At 40.2% G+C, this 18635-nt stretch overlaps 2 protein-coding genes across 4 annotated transcripts in view; one reads left to right on the forward strand and one right to left on the reverse strand.

Annotated features, from left to right (window-relative positions):
- The window catches only part of tasorb (transcription activation suppressor b), a 13363-nt gene extending 9076 nt beyond the window's left edge, over window positions 1-4287 (forward strand). For all 3 annotated transcript variants that reach the window (XM_016465025.1, XM_016465024.1, XM_016465026.1), the window contains exons 18-24: window positions 27-642; window positions 742-861; window positions 976-1135; window positions 1595-1694; window positions 1778-1956; window positions 2057-2191; window positions 2282-4287. In XM_016465025.1, coding sequence (XP_016320511.1) covers window positions 27-642; window positions 742-861; window positions 976-1135; window positions 1595-1694; window positions 1778-1956; window positions 2057-2191; window positions 2282-3738 — 2767 coding nt within the window. In that variant the 3' untranslated portion in view covers window positions 3739-4287. The remainder of the gene's footprint in view (window positions 1-26; window positions 643-741; window positions 862-975; window positions 1136-1594; window positions 1695-1777; window positions 1957-2056; window positions 2192-2281) is intronic.
- Window positions 4288-6451: 2164 nt separating this feature from the next.
- Window positions 6452-8733, reverse strand: LOC107671965 (amphoterin-induced protein 3-like). The gene is made up of 2 exons (XM_016464982.1): window positions 8272-8733; window positions 6452-8172 (listed from the first exon to the last, which is right to left on the reverse strand). The coding sequence occupies exon 2, from the start codon at window positions 7984-7986 to the stop codon at window positions 6535-6537; it is 1452 nt and encodes a 483-aa protein (XP_016320468.1). The 5' UTR covers window positions 7987-8172; window positions 8272-8733; the 3' UTR covers window positions 6452-6534.
- Between the last annotated feature and the right edge of the window lie 9902 nt (window positions 8734-18635).

An 18635-nucleotide genomic window follows, 5' to 3' on the forward strand; every position in this document is an offset into this window, starting at 1 on the left:
TCGGCATTCTCACCTTTTGTATCCAAATATGTCTCATCAATGCCTGTGCAGAGCTACGTTAACACACTCTGTGAAAAGATGAACCATTTGATCCGGGCTCCCAGGGCATCTGTACAACCCGTGGCTGTTGTGTCACCACCTGCTGTTGCCCCAGTGCCCGCCCCCTTGCCACCTGCTCCGCCCACTTCTGCCATGCCAGCTCCTGCCCAACCCACGCTGCCCTCACCTCCTGCTCATCCTCACACTAAAACATCATCTCCAGTGCCTAAGTCTCAGGCTTTGTGGAGCAAGCCGCAAGCTACCCTTAAACCTCCTCCTTCAGGCAAGAATCGCCTCGGCACTGTCAAAGAGGTCCACCTGTTTTCAGCAGAAAAATCAGCTGACCACAAGAGTACAGATGTTGTGGAAAATCCTATGTGCTCCCCATTAGCTGGAAGTGCCAGTCAACCTCCAGTTGCTTCAGTCCCAGAGATTCCCTCAGAGCCTACTCATGCAGGAACCTCAAGCACTGTGGGAAGCAGCGTTATTGGGCAAATCAAGCCTGATGTTTTGTGCACACTGATGGAGATCATGCAGAAAAATGCAGTAAAGTTTTACATTCAAAGAGGAGATGAGGAGAGCAAACTCTGCACTGAGATCAAGGTCTGAAAGTATAATGTTTCAGAATATTCAGTGTGGCCTGATACATTTGAGCAACCTTTGAAACACCTTATCTTTAACCTCATTTGTTTGGTTTTACAGGAGTATTTACGCAGCCTTGGCAATATTGATTGCAACCCTCAGAATTACCTGGAGAGTAAAAGTCAGCAGAAGTTCATGATCATTATTCAGAATGAGGATATAGCCGCTCATGTACATAAGGTACTTAATAACTCACCACTTTAAACTTATGTTTTTTTAACTAGTTAATTAGTTGTACGAAGCAAACTGAGAAGCATCTGTTTTAAGGCACTGTTCCCTCTATTCTCCATTTAGATTCCAGCACTGGTGTCTCTGAAGAAATTGCCCACAGTTTACTTTGCTGGAGTGGACAGCCTGGATGATGTGAAAAATCGCACATACAATGAGCTTTTCGTGTCTGGAGGACTCATTGTGTCAGATGAGCTCGTTCTCAACCCTGACAGTATAACACTAGGTGAGAGCTAAAGGTAGATTGTAGAGGGGTTTACAAAATCTTCAGGCTTGTTGAAAAGATCTGCCTCTTGATGTGTGAACGTGTATTGTTAAAGACGGCATGAAATAGAAATTCACTCTAGTTTCTAAATGCATCTTAATGATTTTATTGAGAATGATTCATCTATGCATGTATCTATCTATCTATCTATCAATCTATGTTAAATGGATAATTTTCAAACAAACACAGTAGCTTGATCTTCCGATGAAATGGCAGACCTCTCCGGAGATGTATATCTGCTTTAAACCACCCTTTTCTTGCAATTCAATTCTTGCATTCAGTGCTGCCTTTATTAGATCAACTGATGTCCAGAACCAACTCCCACCCTACGTTTTTTTTCAAATGTATTTTTTAAAATTCAAATTGTTACAATATGCAAGAAAAGATTGAGACTTTGCACATTGACGTTTATGTATACAGAGAAGCTACAGGCATTTCTCAAGTTCCTGGAGGAACAGGGCTCACCTTGGAAGTGGAAGGTGCACTGTAAGACTCAGAAGAAGCTTAAAGAGCTCAGCAGGTTAGAGACAAATGGATTAATGTGTTTTGCCAATCCTGACAGACTCCTAGTCTCCAATATCTCACACATCCTCCCTTTCACAGGTTAAATACTGAGGCCCTGAATCTGTTGAACCTGCTGACGACCTACCAGAAGAAACACCTGGTGGAGTTTCTGCCTTATCACGAGTGTGACACTCCATCTAGGCAGGCTCCTGATTTGGACTGTCTGGTCAAGCTGCAAGCTCAGCACACACAGCTTCGACACCTCATTTTCCTCACAGGTACGTGGAACAGGTCTAGTTGAAGTTCTGGTGTATATGAATGTTGGTGTGTGGAGTTGTCTGTTAAGTTTAAGTTTCTTGGTGCTGTGTTCGTATACAGAAAAGCACGATGAAACATTCTCCCAGTTCTCCGGTAGTGGAGTCATCGTTGCTGGTATGAATGACATCATGAACAACTTCCAGAGTTTGATCACTGTCCCTGAAGAAGTAGTAGTTGCTGCCCTACCTGAACCAGGTAAAAACACAGTCCTTTACTTTTCCTGACAAAATTCTGAAAGAAATTATAGATTTAAATTTTGACACTATCTTCTCTTTGACTGCTCAGTGGAGCCTGATGCGGTTCGAGATGAGGAGGACATGTCTATAGACTCTGAAGATGACATGCCCATTATCACAGAGATGTCCATTCAGACTGAAAATGAACTTCAGGAACCGCAGGCACCTCAGCCCCCTCCACCCCAGACCGATGGATTTCGTCCTCCTCTCCCTGACCAACCCTGTGTGGACCCCATTAGCGATCCACTTGTACCACCAAACCCCTCCGCTTACCCTACCCAGACCTCTTTCTCCACTGATTATGCAGCTCTGAAGTCTGCTATCGCTCAATATAAAGCTGCCAGTCAGGAGAGCACATCTAGGCCTGATGTAGAGGACACCCTGGCCAGTTTCGGTGTGAACCCCCACCAGAGCTACCTGTGTCCCAGCTCGGCACAGTGGAGCCCTTACTCTGGTTCTCCCGCATACCATATGTCCTTGGCATATTCGTCTCCAGTTAGCGTGGCCTCCAGGGGATCAGAGTACAGCCAAACTGTTGCTCCTCCTGGGACCCAACCTCCAACAAACACCTCCACCATACCCGTTGCTCAACCACTCACCGTTCCCCATTCCCTCCCTCAGCCCCCAGTTAGCTCAGTGGAGGTGCCTTCTATTCCAGAATCAGCCACCTCTCTTCAGCCGCCTGGACAGTCCCTACCCATTCCTGACAGCGTGGGAGTGCCTGGGGCGGCAGCGGCAAGCACTGCTAATCAGTTAGGACTTGCTGGCTCTCAAACTGCTAAGATAGGTGTAGAGTCTGCTTCCTCATCCACTACTTCTTCCTCATCCTCTCTTCACACCACTTTTCCTTCCTACCCAGATACTATTTTTCCAGCCCTTACTCCAATTCCCCCTGTTCCACCGCTTTTCGGCTGGGGTCCTACACCAGGAGCCCAGCAGGGTTACACGGCTAGACCGAGTGGGGCAGGATTCGGCGCTCTACCTTCCACCCAAACTGAGGCCGCAAGGCCTGCTGATGGATCATGGGTGGGAGCCACTGAGAGCGAAACCGCTCGTGGACAAGAGGAAGAAGGTGCCCCTACTTCAGCGACTTCTAAAGTGGTCCAGCAGGAGGCCGGTGGAGAGAAAAGAGGTGCACTGGGTAGTTCAACCTCATGCGGCCAAGGCAGCAGAACTCCAGTGAACTCGTCCTCTGAAAGTCAGGGTGGCAGTCAAGCCCCTCCCACCAGGGGCGGCACTGCCAGCAGAGGCCTCTTACCCATCCCTGGAGCCGCAATGGGAGCCTTGTGCCAAGGCGGACACAACAATAGCATGTACAGTCCCAGAGGGGGACATCCTGATATGATGCGTGGTGGTTTCAGGGGTCGAGGAGTACCGCCACATCCCATGAGATCTAGACCGGGTCGGGGTCACATGAGAGGGGGCCCATCCTGTAACTGGGGTTATCCCCCTGGGAGGGGAGGGGGTGGTCGGTCAGACTACTATTCGGACTACACCTATAACTAAATGCCATAGGGATGCCCTATAGACTACTGGCATTAGGAATGTACATATTTAACATTAAGAGCACATCAAATCAAAATATCGTTTGGGGAAAAAAAAAAAAAAAAACATCATACAAAATCTGGTTTTGTATGACTGAGATTGGTGACTCAGACATTGGCCAGATTTTCACTGTTTTCAGTAATGCTCTTCCTAAACAAAATGTTTGAAAAACCTTGTTCATACCACTATATTTATATTGCCAAGAAATGTAATTGCCTTTCAATGTTTAATTTTTGTCAATACTTTTCGTTCAGATTTTCAACAAAAAAAATGGTTTGTGAACAAGGAGCAAAATGCAGACAATATTTTTTTAAAGAGAAAAAGTGAGTCATTCTTAATTTTAGCTGTTTTTGTTTCTTTTTTTCATTCTTGGTTGTACAGCTGTTCTATTAAAACAAGGTTGTATCAAACATTGTGATATTGTGTTCAGTATTAACTCGCAGTTGAGAATGTGTGAACTCTTTGTAAATGTACAGTTATTTATGATGCTATATAAAAATGGTTACAGGTTTTCTTTTCCAATGAGGTTAATCAATGCCAAAGTTGTTTATATGTGCATTGGCAACATTCGACCTAATGGTTTTACAGCCGGCCAGCAGAGGGCATCATTTCCTAATTGATTCTGCTGGCCTGATGCTGATGCAGTTTTCTAAAGGGGGTTATGTTTCTTGTCAAAACAGAACGAATTAATGTGTTTAAATATATAATGAAGATTATGCATCTTGATTTCAAAACTGACTCTGAATTTGCCCTTTGTACATGACATATATGAATATGGTTAGCTGAAGTTTTGTAGAAAATACCTCAGGGCATTTCACAAATGTTACTATTTACCAGATAAACGGCTATGTCTCTGAAAACAATGCGTAAGATTTTGTTCAAAACACTTTTTATGCTATTTCTATATTTCAACCCAAGTGAACGTCAGTTGCGATTGGGATGAGAGTTGTCTGTTGTTTGGTTCCAGCGTATGTGAGTTTCTGTGTGCTTTTCCCTGTTAATAGAAGATCTGGCTTTTTATTCCAGAATTGGCTGTTGAAAGTATGTTTTAAGATTAGCAGGCATCTTTCACTGTCCGTTAAAACAACTCTTTTGCATGGTTTGGAATTGTGTATTATGCCATTTTGCACAATTCTTCATGTGGCTCACCAGTTTATATTCTGAAAGCACATGCATTCTTTATATATCACCACCTGAGTTCAGTATAGGTTTGAAAGAAAGATAAGTCCAAAACACACCAGCAGCATAAGGGAGAAAAAAAAAAGATTAAAGGATTAAAGAATGGCTGAAAAATTGCTGGAGTGCCTAGTTTTGCCCCAAAGTGTAATCTGCTAAATCTGACCTTCGGTCATCTCATTTCTCATTTGATATAGTCATCTCTCAAAACGACACTAGTATTACAAACACAGCACAAAGGCAAGGCTGTAACGAGGCAGTCAATGTTATATATATCTTGATGTTTACCACATCAAATATGAGTTTGTTGACGAGATCAGTCAGTCTGTTTGGCGAGTCTAAATGATCAGTTTTTTTAAATGCTGTTTTGATGTTTAAGGATGTACAGGTTTGGATAAACTTAAAGAGGATGAGATCTAATGAGAAATTATTGTGTATGATCACATAGGTGTGATTTTTTTTATTTATATTTTATAGAGTAGATCTGGTAACATTTCATTTGGCAGGACTGCACAACAAATGAACAGCCACGGGACACATGTCGACGTATTACGAATGTGAAAGTGGGTTGCCGCAGATAAATCTGATCACATCTGGAAATGGGCTGCATGGATTAACTCTGTACCTTTGCCATGGTGCTCTTTCATTTTCATATTTTGCTTTTACTTTGCATACTGTGCATGGTGTGGGAGGGAAAATTCTGGCAGAGGTGTTAATCCTCTCACATAGCACATCTCTGTAATGAAAGAGCAATTTGCTTAATGCAAAGTGCAGAGATGAATAATATCACACATAAACAGACATCACTTTTTCTTCATTTATCATGTCTCGAGTTGTGGAGTTATTTCGCTTTTCGCAACTGCTTGGTGTGAGCTACCAGAACATTTATTTTTGCATACCATCATGGTTCCACACCAAACTTTACCACCATGTTTTCTTGACAAAGGATTAGCTGAATCTAATGGTAATGACGCAAAAGAAGAGATTAAACCTCAGTCGTCAATGGATCCAGAAGGCCTTCTGTTGTCCTCTCTTTAAATCAATGTCTGCTTATAGTATCAAATCAACACCTAGATGTTTTTGACTACCTTCAAAGGGCAGGGGTCTATATTTCTGAAAAACCTTGCAAGAAGAGCTTGTAGTCACCCTATATTCCCAGCTGATAGATGTGCCCCACATACTAGAATCAAAGGCAGCTCTGATTCAACTTTTGTTCTGCTTAAATAAAACACTACATTAGAGACACATTAAATGCTGCTGTTGTCATGACAATCACCATCTTTTGTTGAGATTTACAGAGCAAACTTGTGCTTTCAATCCTTCAAATTCAATACACATGCTCTTGGGTCTTAAAAAATTATACATTCACTGCTCTGGATTTTCATCACATTACTAGCAGTGCAGTCCCACGCATTCAGCGTAAACAAATGGATCACTTCATACTGTGAGACAGGAGACACCCTCTAAATCTGTGGACCAAAATAATTTATTAGGGAATTATGACAGATTAATTTGTGATGCTTGTCCCTATGGTTCAAACAGGCTTAAGCAATTCTGCGGGATTTTGAAGTCACAAATTTGCTACTCAGAGTCATTTCTTTCTCTAATTATGGTGAAGTTTTCCGTGTACCATTCAATTGTAGGCGGTTCAACAACAAATGCAGCTTTTGGGTGGCCATTTTTCCCTGTCATGAGTGGCTCAAGGAACACTACGTGCCTGTCGGACTGAGACTTGCTCTTGAGTCGATTGGTTGAAGGAGCTGCAAAGATAGAGGCCGGAGTGCAGCGGTCTTCCCCAAAGTTTGAGATGGCCGGAGAGGGAGGAGGAGGTTTGCAGCAACAACAACGACATGGGGTTAAATACAGATACATCAATATGAGGACAAGTGTCACCACACATCCCAGAAGAGTGGTGTAGCCTGTGCTGAACGGCGCCTCCATGGCGTGCTGGGCTACCACCGTTAAATTCACTTCTCGTGATTCATTGATTATCCTCGTATTATCCACAGCAGTGCACTGGTAGACCCCCGAATCTATAGACTGGGCAGCTAGAATATCCAAGCTACCGTCTTGATTGAGACGTAGAGATCCGTTCTGGATCAGCTGAGAGATGTTTTCTTGATGAGGAATGATCCAGCTGTAAGACAGGTCTTCTCCGTTTAGCGTTCCAGTGCAGTCCAGTCTCACTTGTTCACCCTCGTAAACAACTTTTTCAGCCTTCGGAGATATCAGGGATATCATCTTCCCAATGGTACAGTTCTCAAAGAAGTGCGAAGAGCGCAGGAAATTAATTGAGATTTGAGGCTCACCGTAGATCAGACACTTGTAGTCATCCTTGTAGTCTTTCACACTTGGATATCCCTTCTGCTCCCAGTGCCAAAACATGCGGTACAAAGAGCAATCGCACTCCAGACTGTTGTTGTGCAGGAACAGGCCTTTTTGCACTGCAGCAGGCAACACCACAATGTCATCCATAGGCAAACGAAACAGGCGGTTTGAGGAGAGGTCCAGTGTAACCAGGTTGGGGTGGCTGTGCTTACAAATCGAGAAGAACGGGAAATCTGTGATCTGGTTGAGGCTGAAGTAAACCTTCCTGAGACTGCCGAGCCCCATTAGGGTGTTGCTCTCCACGCGGGTAAGACGATTGTTGTAGAGCAACAACACCTCCAAGGCTGGCAGGTCCTGGAAGTGATGCTTCCCCACCACCTGCAATTTGTTGGAAGAGAGGTCCAGGTATCGAAGACTACTGATGTTATGGAAAGCTCCCGGGCTGAGCAAGGAGATGCGGTTATGGGACATATGCAAAGTGTGCAGCCTTGGGAGCCCGTAGAAGCTGCCAGCTGCCAGCCATGTTAGTTTGTTATGACTGAGGTCCAGGACAGAAGTTGTGAATGGAAGCGGGTTAGGGAATCTATCCAGACCCAAGGAGCCACAGTTCATTATGTCAGATATGCACAGGCAGCCTTGAGGACAAATAGCCCCCGAGAGCCGAACCAAGAGTGAGATCAAAACCACACAAGACGTAGAAGTCATTCTTTTGGTTGCACATAAAAAAGGATTACACCAGGAACAGCGCGAGCACAGTTGATACAGGAAGCCTTCTGCTCTTAAATCCTAGAAAGGTCATTTTACATCTGTCATGTCTTCCAATATTTCACAGATGGCCATCTAATTTCCTGTGTACCATGCAGATGGGCAGTATCTGGGGCATGGAACGGACTAAGAATAAAACAGTATGCAGTTACTACATGTATTTAAAATTCATGTTTTACATTGGTTAACCTACTCTATTAGCACAACATACACAGGAAAGCCTACCAGAAAAGTCACTCAGAACCTTCTTAGATCCGATTCCTCTGTTCTTACTTTGCTGTAACAATCCATGGTTAGAAATTGTTAGAACAGATTATCCCGATGTGAAAGCATCCAGAAAGTCCAAAGCGTTTTCCAGTAAGTTTAATATATGCCTAAAACGAAACTCGCACCTTTCCCAGTTCTCCTGAGGCTGAGCGCCCTTGTTGTTTCCAGAGTGTCCTTTCATTGAGTGATGAGCCCACAGAGCGCAGCACTAATCTCTTCCCATCCTTGCCTCTGCTTCCTATTCAAAGCACCGCCTCACGTCTCTCCCTCTCACGTTGTGATTATTCCCGATACGGCTCTCTTTCTATCTTTCTCTCACTCTCTCTTTCTCTCTCCAATTGTTTGGTTCCTTTAATCCCCTCTGGATTTGTCTTTTTCCGTTTCAAATTTTACCCCCACACAGCACATCTCTTAACAGGATTTAGGATGCTGTGTGTTTGTCTTGTCTTACATTTCATGAAAATCATCAAAACATTTGGACTTGGATGAGAGAGAATTTTTTTGTATAGCATGAGGTACCAGTCAGCTTAGACCACAGCTTTGACTCCCCCTCATCTCCACTGCCAGGCGGTGTTTGGCAGCTGTTGTCGGTTGTCTTGGTCATGGTGGTCCTGAGGGAGCTGACTGCTGTCACACTGAATTGGTCTAGGTTTGTTTGTGCTTCTCCAGGTGCCTTTGGCACACTATCATCATCTAGTACATCTGAATGGTAGTATCGATATTTAATCTAAATTATTTTAATATCTGTAATTTTACAACAGGTTCCAAATTAATTTGATTAGATGAACATCTATCTATCTGTCCGTTCGTCCATCTAATGGATCGCTTAGCTGGAGACAAACCTTCTGATTGCTCTAATTTTTAATATAATTACCTAATGACATCCACCTTCAGTTCATTTGTCCAGGCTTTTTAGTAAAACTGGATGGGTACAAAATGAGCCCATGCAAGCATAATGTTTTAGAATATAATGGATCTTGGAAGTCATGGCAAGATAATCAGTCACAGCATTTGTGACAAATCTAAAAGTGTGAAATGGAATTAGGATGTTTGTTTATAGAGTGTCATTCTGTTAGGGTGGCATCTCTTCAGAAACACTGACACATGGCATAGATAGCTGGCAGCAGTCACATTGACAAAAGCACAGAGTACTCCCACACACAAGACCAAACCCACCGATATGTCTTACAGTATTCCAGAAAATGACTGGAGACAGCTTTGCACAGTCGATCTACTCCACACTCACAGGATGTGGGCGCATGAAACGCTGAATGTATGGGAAATGAACTGAAAGAGAGAAGCTCTGTATTCCGTTGCAGCCTTACATTTTCTGTGACGACAAACCATTTAATATACTCTGATTAATACTCAAATCGATGCTTCACTGACCTTTCAAATCCAAGTCTTTGTGAAAAACGTTAGCCAGTTTTAGAAGAAAACATTTCTAGTGTCAAATCTCAACCTCATAAACAGAAACGTCCGTTTGAGTGAAAATTAACATTTGTTTAAACGCGCGCTTTAGCAGGACATATACGCGGAAGTCAGGTTTTGTTGTTGTTTTGTTTGTTTTTTGGAGTGTCTTACTGTGTTTTTTTTTTTTTAAACCTATTTTGTTTCAAAAACATTACAAATGTTCATAAACGTATTTATATTATTTAATATATTAGAATTACGTAGATGTTGGTCAAATAGGTTATTCATATATACAACCAGTAGATGGAAGCACTTGCATATGTGATAAACTTACTGAATATCGGCCCAGTGTTTTTGTGTTGAATGGGACACAGACTAGTTGTCATATTACTGTAAGGTTTGAGTAAAAAGTCAGTTTGCAGAAAATGCTTTTCTTTTCTTAAGTGGTTTTGTATGTTGGCTCTATACACATAATTCAAAATCCTGTTTATTTAGATGTTTTTTGTAAATTTGATATTATTTGCACATTGGAATGAACCATTGGAGTATACACACACACACACACACACACACACATATATACAGCAGGTAAAATAAGTACTGAACACGTCACTATTTTTCTCAGTAAATATATTTCTAAAGGTGTTGCTGACATGAAATTTTCACCAAACGTCGGTAACAACCCAAGTAATCCATACATACAAATAAAACTAAACAAATAAGTTCAGAAATTAAGTTATGTGTAATAAAATGGAATGACACAGGGAAAAAGTACTGAACTACTTAAATTTATGTAATACTTTGTTTGTACAAAAACCTTTGTTGGTAATGACAGCGTCAGGATGCTTCCTGTATGGAGAAACTAGTCGCATGCATTGCTCAGGTGTGATTTTGGCCCATTCTTCCACAGAGTCATTAAATCTTGAAGGTTCTGTGGGCCTCTTCTATGAACTCTGATCTTTAGTTCTTATTTTCTGTTGGATTCAACTCAGGTGATTGGCTGGGTCATTCTAACAGCTTTATTTTATTTTTCTCTAAAACCAATTGAGAGTTTCCTTGGCTGTGTTTGGGATCTTGCTGAAATGTCAACCCTTGTTTCATCTTCATCATCCTGGTACTGTAGGTGTTGGGACTGAACCAGCTAATATTAATTGGATTAATATTGGATTAATAGGATTGCTTTCTAATTACTGATAGATTTCTGCTGGTGTCATGTCCTTTTCATGCCTTTTTGCACCTCCCTTTCTTCATGTGTTCAATACTTTTCCATTTTATTACACATAACTTAATTTCTGAACTTATTTGTTTAGTTTTATTTGTATGTATGGATTACTTGGGTTGTTACCGACGTTTGGTGAAAATTTCATGTCAGCAACACCTTTAGAAATATATTTACTGAGAAAAATGGTGACATGTCCAGTACTTATTTTACCTGCTGTATATTTCTTTTTTGAGCCTGCTTATATGTTAAATAGTCTATATGCTATAAAATAATGTTATGAAATACAGCTTTTTAGACACTGGTGTTTTTTTTCACTCTGTTTCTTTCTTGCTTTTTCTTTTTTTTCTCACCCTTTGTTTCTTCTTTGTGTTTAAGATGTTTGTGTTGGCCTGTCAGTGCAGTGGTTGAGGCGTTTGACTCAAGCATTCATTTCCTCCTGCTGACCTCCTGCTGACCTCCTGTCTTCAGCAGTGAACTCACACAGAGGTGCTCGATTGGAGACAACGGGCAGTAATTCCTCCTCAGGAGAATGTGCAAATGAGATCAATCTATTGAGCTGACCAAAGATGCAGTGAGGAGAGTCATAATTAGTTACACTGAATAGTCCGAGTATGTGTGTTGATGTCTGAGTGTGTTCATGTGGATCTCTGTCTTTGTTAGTGTGCAAGACTCAGCTGTTCTTCGGAGTGACTGAAGGTCTATTCATTGCATTCAATATATTGTAACAATAAGACCTGCCATTGCTTGTGCAAACAATTAGCAGGGCAACAGAGACTATTCACTTTCTTCTTTTGAAATGTCTTTTACACAATGCTTATGAATTAGAATTGACATTTGCAGTCCTTTTCTTAAAGGTGGATGGATCAAATACTTTAGCAACCTGTTTATTTTTCTGTATGCTGCTTTGTCTGTTTCACAAATACAAACTTTCATTTTAACTCATTACCCCAATGAGTGTTTTGCTCATTAATTGTCTTTGTGGTAGTCAGAGATTTCTCATTACAGGCTAAATGTGGTGCTGTTGCATAATTAGCCCACATTTAAAGCGTAGTACAACTTGCTTTTAGGCCACAGCACAGCTAGGAGTATTGTGTTCTTGCCTAATGACTCGAAAATAATGTGAAGGTTTGCATTATCCTCCCATTTTCAAGGATACAGACCCATGACTGATTTATCTGCTTTGCTCTTAATTAAGTCACGCTTCGCTTGTGGTTCCATACATGGATGATTATTAGTAAGAAATTTGTCTGCATACTGTAATGTATGTACCCTCTACTAGGAAATTTACACAGTGAATACAGAAAATACACACACACACACACACACACACATTACCAGTTGAGTGTGACACCATGAATTGTATCTTTCCTTTTTTTTGTGGCTATGAACCTATCCTAAAAATTACCCACTCGAGTAAAAGGTGTGACAATATTACTGAATACCAAAAGGGGGCAGTAGTGTTACAAAATGACAGCTTGCACCGATGCACTTCGTTAGTGAGGCTGCGTCACTCACAGCACCCCCATAACCCCTGTCATTTGTTATAATAGTCGGAGCGTGCTAGGCACAGGAGGGTTCGAGGGAGGATCGCAACAGGATCACCAATTCTTCATTTCGAAATTCTACATCACGCATTCTCTAATGGCAACACGTGTTTCTTTTCTTGTTATGCTTCACGAGTACAGAGAGATTGTGATGAGGGTAAAAAAACAGAACACAAACAGACACTTGAGCGTGAATGAATTTTAGTGTTTTATTAAGGTCCACCGAACCAACAAATCAGATATTAATGAAGATATTTTAGTAACAAGTCATTGCAGATAACAACACAAAATTATATAAAGTGGCTAATTTCTTCTGCAAAAATTTTTTTTTTTTTTAACTTTTAATTTACATTAAAAGCTGTAAGATAAATCTATACTTGTTTGTTGTTCACTTTGTCTGTCAAAGTAAGGAGGAGGTAGGGAATGTATCCAGCATGCAGACAGCGCGTGTGAGCGTTCAGGGGAGGGCGAAGTAAGTGATGCTGAGCCAGACTCTTGCGAGGAGCATCTGTCCTAAACCCAAACTAACCGCTGGCATAACGCTACTGTCTCCAGCTTGAGAGGCGCGTCGAGGTGAAGACTGAAGACTGCATCGAGGCGAAGACTGAAGTTTGAAGAAGCTCGCTCTTATTCACTGTCTTTGGGAGATTCGCTTGAGCAGGACAAAACAAGAAGGTATTAATAGGCACGAGAAGGTTATTGGTGAAAGTTTGTCGTGTTATTTTGCGTATGCGCGAGACGCATGGTGATGTGCTGCTTGCAGTTTGTGCATGTTTCTGAGATGATCTACCAATAGCATAGTAATCTGCATTTCGATATTAAGAAAACACGTTTAAACGATATTAAATTAATTTATATTGTAATTTATATTAAACATTTTGCCGTCATATGAAAAGCGTATCAAATGGAAACCTAACAGTCGTGGTTTAGGAGAGCGTATCTTGGAGGCGTTAAAATTTTGGTTGAAACGAGTATAGATTCAATATGGATATAGGTTTTAGGTGATGTAGTATGTACTATTTTTATGTAAATTAATGTTTTTGAGTTCACGACTGGGTGGCGGTCTTCTGCTCCTTGCAGCGTGTTTTCGGTGTGTTCTCACGGGGTTTGGAGATGTTGTTCCGCATTAGATCAGCACTGCACAACCCCCAGCTGTTATGATGCTGAACTGCTACATTCTCTCAAAGGTTTGTTAAGAGAATGGCCATTTCTATTATGGAGAATGGTAGTTTAGTGAGAGGCAGCTAACTTTATTATTCGCTTGATTAAACAAATCCAATAACAATAAGTGCTTTTATAGTCACAGTACAGCTATAATCACGCTTAATTTAATCACCTGTTGCATGGCTGTTCTCTTTTATCTCAGACTACATTGTACATTTGGGATTAATGTTTCAGCAAAACCATTTTACAAGCTCACAGAAATAAAGACCGTGGTTGTGCCCTTCAACTTTTATGTTCACAGTTTGTGTAACCTGTCTTCAGATGAAATTTCCACTGCCTTCATCTGAAGTTCTTTTGAGGGTCACGTTACATTTGTTCATTTTAGTAGACACTTTAAAGGGATAGCTAGTTCACCTAAAAATAATGGAAAATCTGTCATCATTTACTCACCCATTTTGTTCTAAACTGTATGACTTGGAACAAAAAAAGAAGATGTTTTGAGAAATGTCTCAGTGTTTTGTCCATACAATGAAAGCCAATGATAACCAAAACTGTTTGTCTACCAACATTCTTCAGAATATCTTGTATTGTTTTCCACAGCAGAAAGAAAGTCATGCAGGTTTGGAATGACATGAAGGTGAATAAAGGATGACAGAATTTTTATATTTGGGTGAACAATATTAGCAGTCATTTCAAAAAGTGATACATTTAATGACGGTTTATTGTCTGGAGATATGTTATTTGCTGTGTGAATTGGTGTTTGCAACCCACTTTATATTTGTACCGTATTTTTGATTTTATCCTTTACAGTTTGATTGGATGGTGAGTTTTTCATACCAGAATGGATGCAAAAACTGGTTAAATAGCTATTTGTTTATTGGTTAATGCAAATCATGGCCAATGCTTTGATAAAAGGTAACATGAACAAAAATGTCTTAATATAACATGTACTGATAAACTGTTCACAGTTCGACCAGGAAAATTCTTTAAGAATGAAAATACTTTAATTTTGCAATATACAGTGGGTACGGAAAGTATTCAGACCCCCTTAAATTTTTCACTCTTTGTTATATTGCAGCCATTTGCTAAAATCATTTAAGTTCATTTTTTTTCCTCATTAATGTACACACAGCACCCCATATTGACAGAAAAACACAGAATTGTTGACATTTTTGCAGATTTATTAAAAAAGAAAAACTGAAATATCACATGGTCCTAAGTATTCAGACCCTTTGCTGTGACACTACCCACTGTATAGGGTCACCTCCGGTAAATTAGGACAATTTTTTTTTGCCATTGAGATGACTGGGAAAAATGTTTCAATTTTATATATATATATATATAAAATATATATAAGTGTTCCAACCACTAAAAGTAAGAATTTGAAATGAAATAACCTAAGTAGTGATATGCTAATATGCTATGATTTTTTCAATATACCTGTGAATTACTATTAATTCCTAAATGTCAAACTTTTTACGTTTGACCACTTAGTTCTATTTGATTGTTAAGGTGACGTTTTAAGTGCATTGCTGCATCACACTAAACTCTTCTGCTTAATGATTTTGTCTCGTGCTTATCCCCGGAGGTGGTAATTACTGCCTTGCACGCGGACGTGATAACCTTCGTCTGCTTGGCGATCATTTGCATAATCATTAGAAAAATTAACGTGTACTTTTTCCCATTTAAACCACAGGCTGATATGCAAGTGGCTGCTTTGTCATCTGGTAATTAATGAGCAGTGTAATGAGTTGTGTGTGCTCCCAATAAATGCCGCCTTTTGTGGCTCTCTGTAGCTTCTGGATTTAAGGGACTTGCCTCTTTGCCCCCTATTCAATGCGACCTGACACCAATTCTGCTAAATTACACAAAGTCCCCAGAAACTGAGAACTGGAAAGCCCCTTTAACCCAGGAACCATGAAGAGAGATGCTCAAGGGATGATTCACAGAAAGCGGAAAGCCATATCTAGAAACTGCAGCCTGTGCAATGATCGTTTTAAAGGGGTCCTATTATGCTCTTTTCCAAAGTCTTGATTTTGTTTTGGGGGTGTACTAGAACAGGCTCTCATACTTGGTTGTTCGAAAAACACATTATTTTTCACATATTTTACATTATTACAACACCTCTCTCCCCAGTCTGGCATGAACGGCTCGAATAGTTCCTGTATCAAATGAATTGGGAAAGCTAGCGTGTCTCCGATATAGTGATAACACTCGTTGTCTTCTCTAATGCAGCTCAACCAGGTCTCGTCCCATTCGTCGATATTTGTGATATCACAAATCCCGGAAAATGTGCGTTGTAGTCCAAACGAGTCGTTCGTTGTAGCTTTTGAAAAGTGATTTCTGTTAAACAAAATATCTCCTTTTGAACTGGGCTTTGAGCTTTGTAACTTCACAGATCTTTTTTATGCTCAAACAGCAACATTACAGACTAACTAAAGTTGAAAAAGTGAAAAAGCATAATAGGACCCCTTTAAGAAATGAATGAGGGAAAACTTGACTGAATGTAAATTAGCAAAGCGCCCTCAATCCTCAAAGCACTATCAGTTCACAGTTTCATTGTTACATAGATGTCAATCCATGTCAGAGTGCTGGGCAATTAACTGCCTAATCCAGTCATTTAATTTTCATTGAGCAGGTTGGGTGAAGGGTGGCTTCGTCCTTCACAGTCTCTGTTATTTCAGCCCCTCACTGTGCTGTCAAACATCTGAGGTGACACTCCAATCAGATATATTATAAAGGTACATTAAGTCAAAAGCCCCTTGTTTGAATCGAAGTGCAAATATAAAAAGAGAAAATGATTGTGCATGGATTTCCAATTACACTCACTTTGGTCTTTCCCTCTATTTACTTATGAAGGTTAGTCTCAAATCTTCTCATATGCATAACCAGAGGGAACTGTGAAGATGGCTAATAATGGCCTGTAGTGATTCTTTTCTCATTTGACGTGTAAGAAAGGGCTGACTTCCTGTGAAGTGCTCTTTCACCACAAAGAAATGTTACGGTCACAGGAGATGGATGGCCTCTCAGTACACTCACTTAGCTAGCAGCCCCTGGGTCCCCTTCACAGTCCCTACACCCTACTGAGTCTACAACATTAATTATAGACTTGTTAATAGCTATCCAGAGAACATGCTCACATTAATATGCTTTGAGTTTCACACCACCCACTCGCACACCAACACACCTATGCATACACAGACTGTTTGGCGAAAGGTTGGTTATCTGGCAACGGTGACTTTCATATGCATGCAGAGAAAAGAAATGGCCTTCTTATACTCTAAAATAGAATTAATGTATTTTCTTGAAAAAGATCAGTATATCATCTAACAGTGTGTTTCAGGTCATGCAGACCAACATTTTCTTCGCTAAATGACCTCTGTAAATAAAATAATGACATGTATCATAGGATGTATTTATCAATAGGCTATTGCATAGATCATGTGTTCCCGCAGTTTTTTAATCAACTTTAGAAATAAGTTTATTAACTTTATTAATAGGCTACTCAAACATTAACAGAGTTAAATATTTGAAAATATAATAATAATAAAAGTGTTCCTGCAAAGTTTTACATCAACACACCCCTCGTCACTACTCTGCAACTTCTGTATCTCCTGTGAACTAAATCGTGTGCTCGAGACTAGTAATTTCTATATTTCGGACTCCACTTAAAGGGTACAAATTCTCTCTCTCTCACAAAATTGTAGCAAGCATGTCCTGTATCACTTACTTTCTGTCATGTCGATTGTTTTGAATCAGAACTCGTGAAGTCCGTTTCGTGAGTGAGTCACTCTTTTGAGTCGGTTCTTTTCCGTGAATTTAGCGAATGATTCAGTTTAAGTTTAAGTTTACACTTTAAGTTGTAGCTAACTTTACTGATAACTTTAAGTCTAACATGGATAATGTTTATTTATCTTTATGGTTATGCCTCATGAATCAGCATGTAAAATTACCCAGCATATCGAGTTTTATCTACTATAAGCACTGAACCCATGCGACAGGTCTATAAAGAGCAATATTAATACATTGAAGATTGTGGAATGAGGGTGTGTGTGTGTGAGTGAGTGAGGAGGATAATTCAAGAGAGGACTGAGGAGATAATATGAGAGCTGTTGTCCAGGAAGTTGTCTTCAGTTTTGTGTCTCAAGTGGTCCAGATCATTTCACTGGACTGCAGATTAGTACTATGATAATCCTTTTCTCCTTGCTTGCCCTTCTCATAAAAAAGGGTTTCTCTTAACTTGACAACTTTTAAGAGCTAAACTGCACACACATCACACATCTATCTCTAGCTTTTTAAAGAAATCGTTCACTCAGACGCTTGAAGAAGCAACTAATCTAGTTTATACTACTTAAGATCTGGCATTGTGTACTGCAAATATTGTTAGCTCTCATGATAAATTGCTTGTGATGTTTCTCATTGGTAAGTCTCTTTGCATAAAAGCATCTGCTAAATGAATAAATGTAAGCTAGAAATAAAGAAAACAATATTAATTCAGTCAGGAGTCTGCTTTTCCCATCCGTTTATTAAAGAAAAGGAATAAGACGAGTTTGCAGGTCCTATTAGGTGCCACAGGTAGTTCTGTTTGAGGAGCTGTGTTGGCATTTGCCAGGATTGGGCAAAATTCTGATTTAAAAGGTGCATTCAGTAGTTTGCTACTAATTTTAAAAGTTTTACACATTAAGAAATAAATTCTGTTTTTGTGAAGGGTCATCTGATCTGAACCTCATGGATCGTGCTGATCCATGTTAACATAGTGCAGTGTCTAGCACCACTATTGTATTGATATTTACAGTACATGACAGCTACTGTATTGACCTTTAAAAATCAGCTCCCTCATAATTCATAGTGTGAATTGAATTGAATTAGCCACTCCACAGGATGCTGAAATGGAATGACATAAAGAAAATTTAACTGAATTCACAAAGCAGATGACCTCATTAGTCCAACAACAAAATCTTGGACAAAAACAGATCAGT

The sequence above is a fragment of the Sinocyclocheilus anshuiensis genome, unplaced genomic scaffold, assembly GCF_001515605.1.
Source record: "Sinocyclocheilus anshuiensis isolate Anshui unplaced genomic scaffold, SAMN03320099.WGS_v1.1 scaffold1053, whole genome shotgun sequence".
Classification (NCBI taxonomy): Eukaryota; Metazoa; Chordata; class Actinopteri; order Cypriniformes; family Cyprinidae; genus Sinocyclocheilus; species Sinocyclocheilus anshuiensis.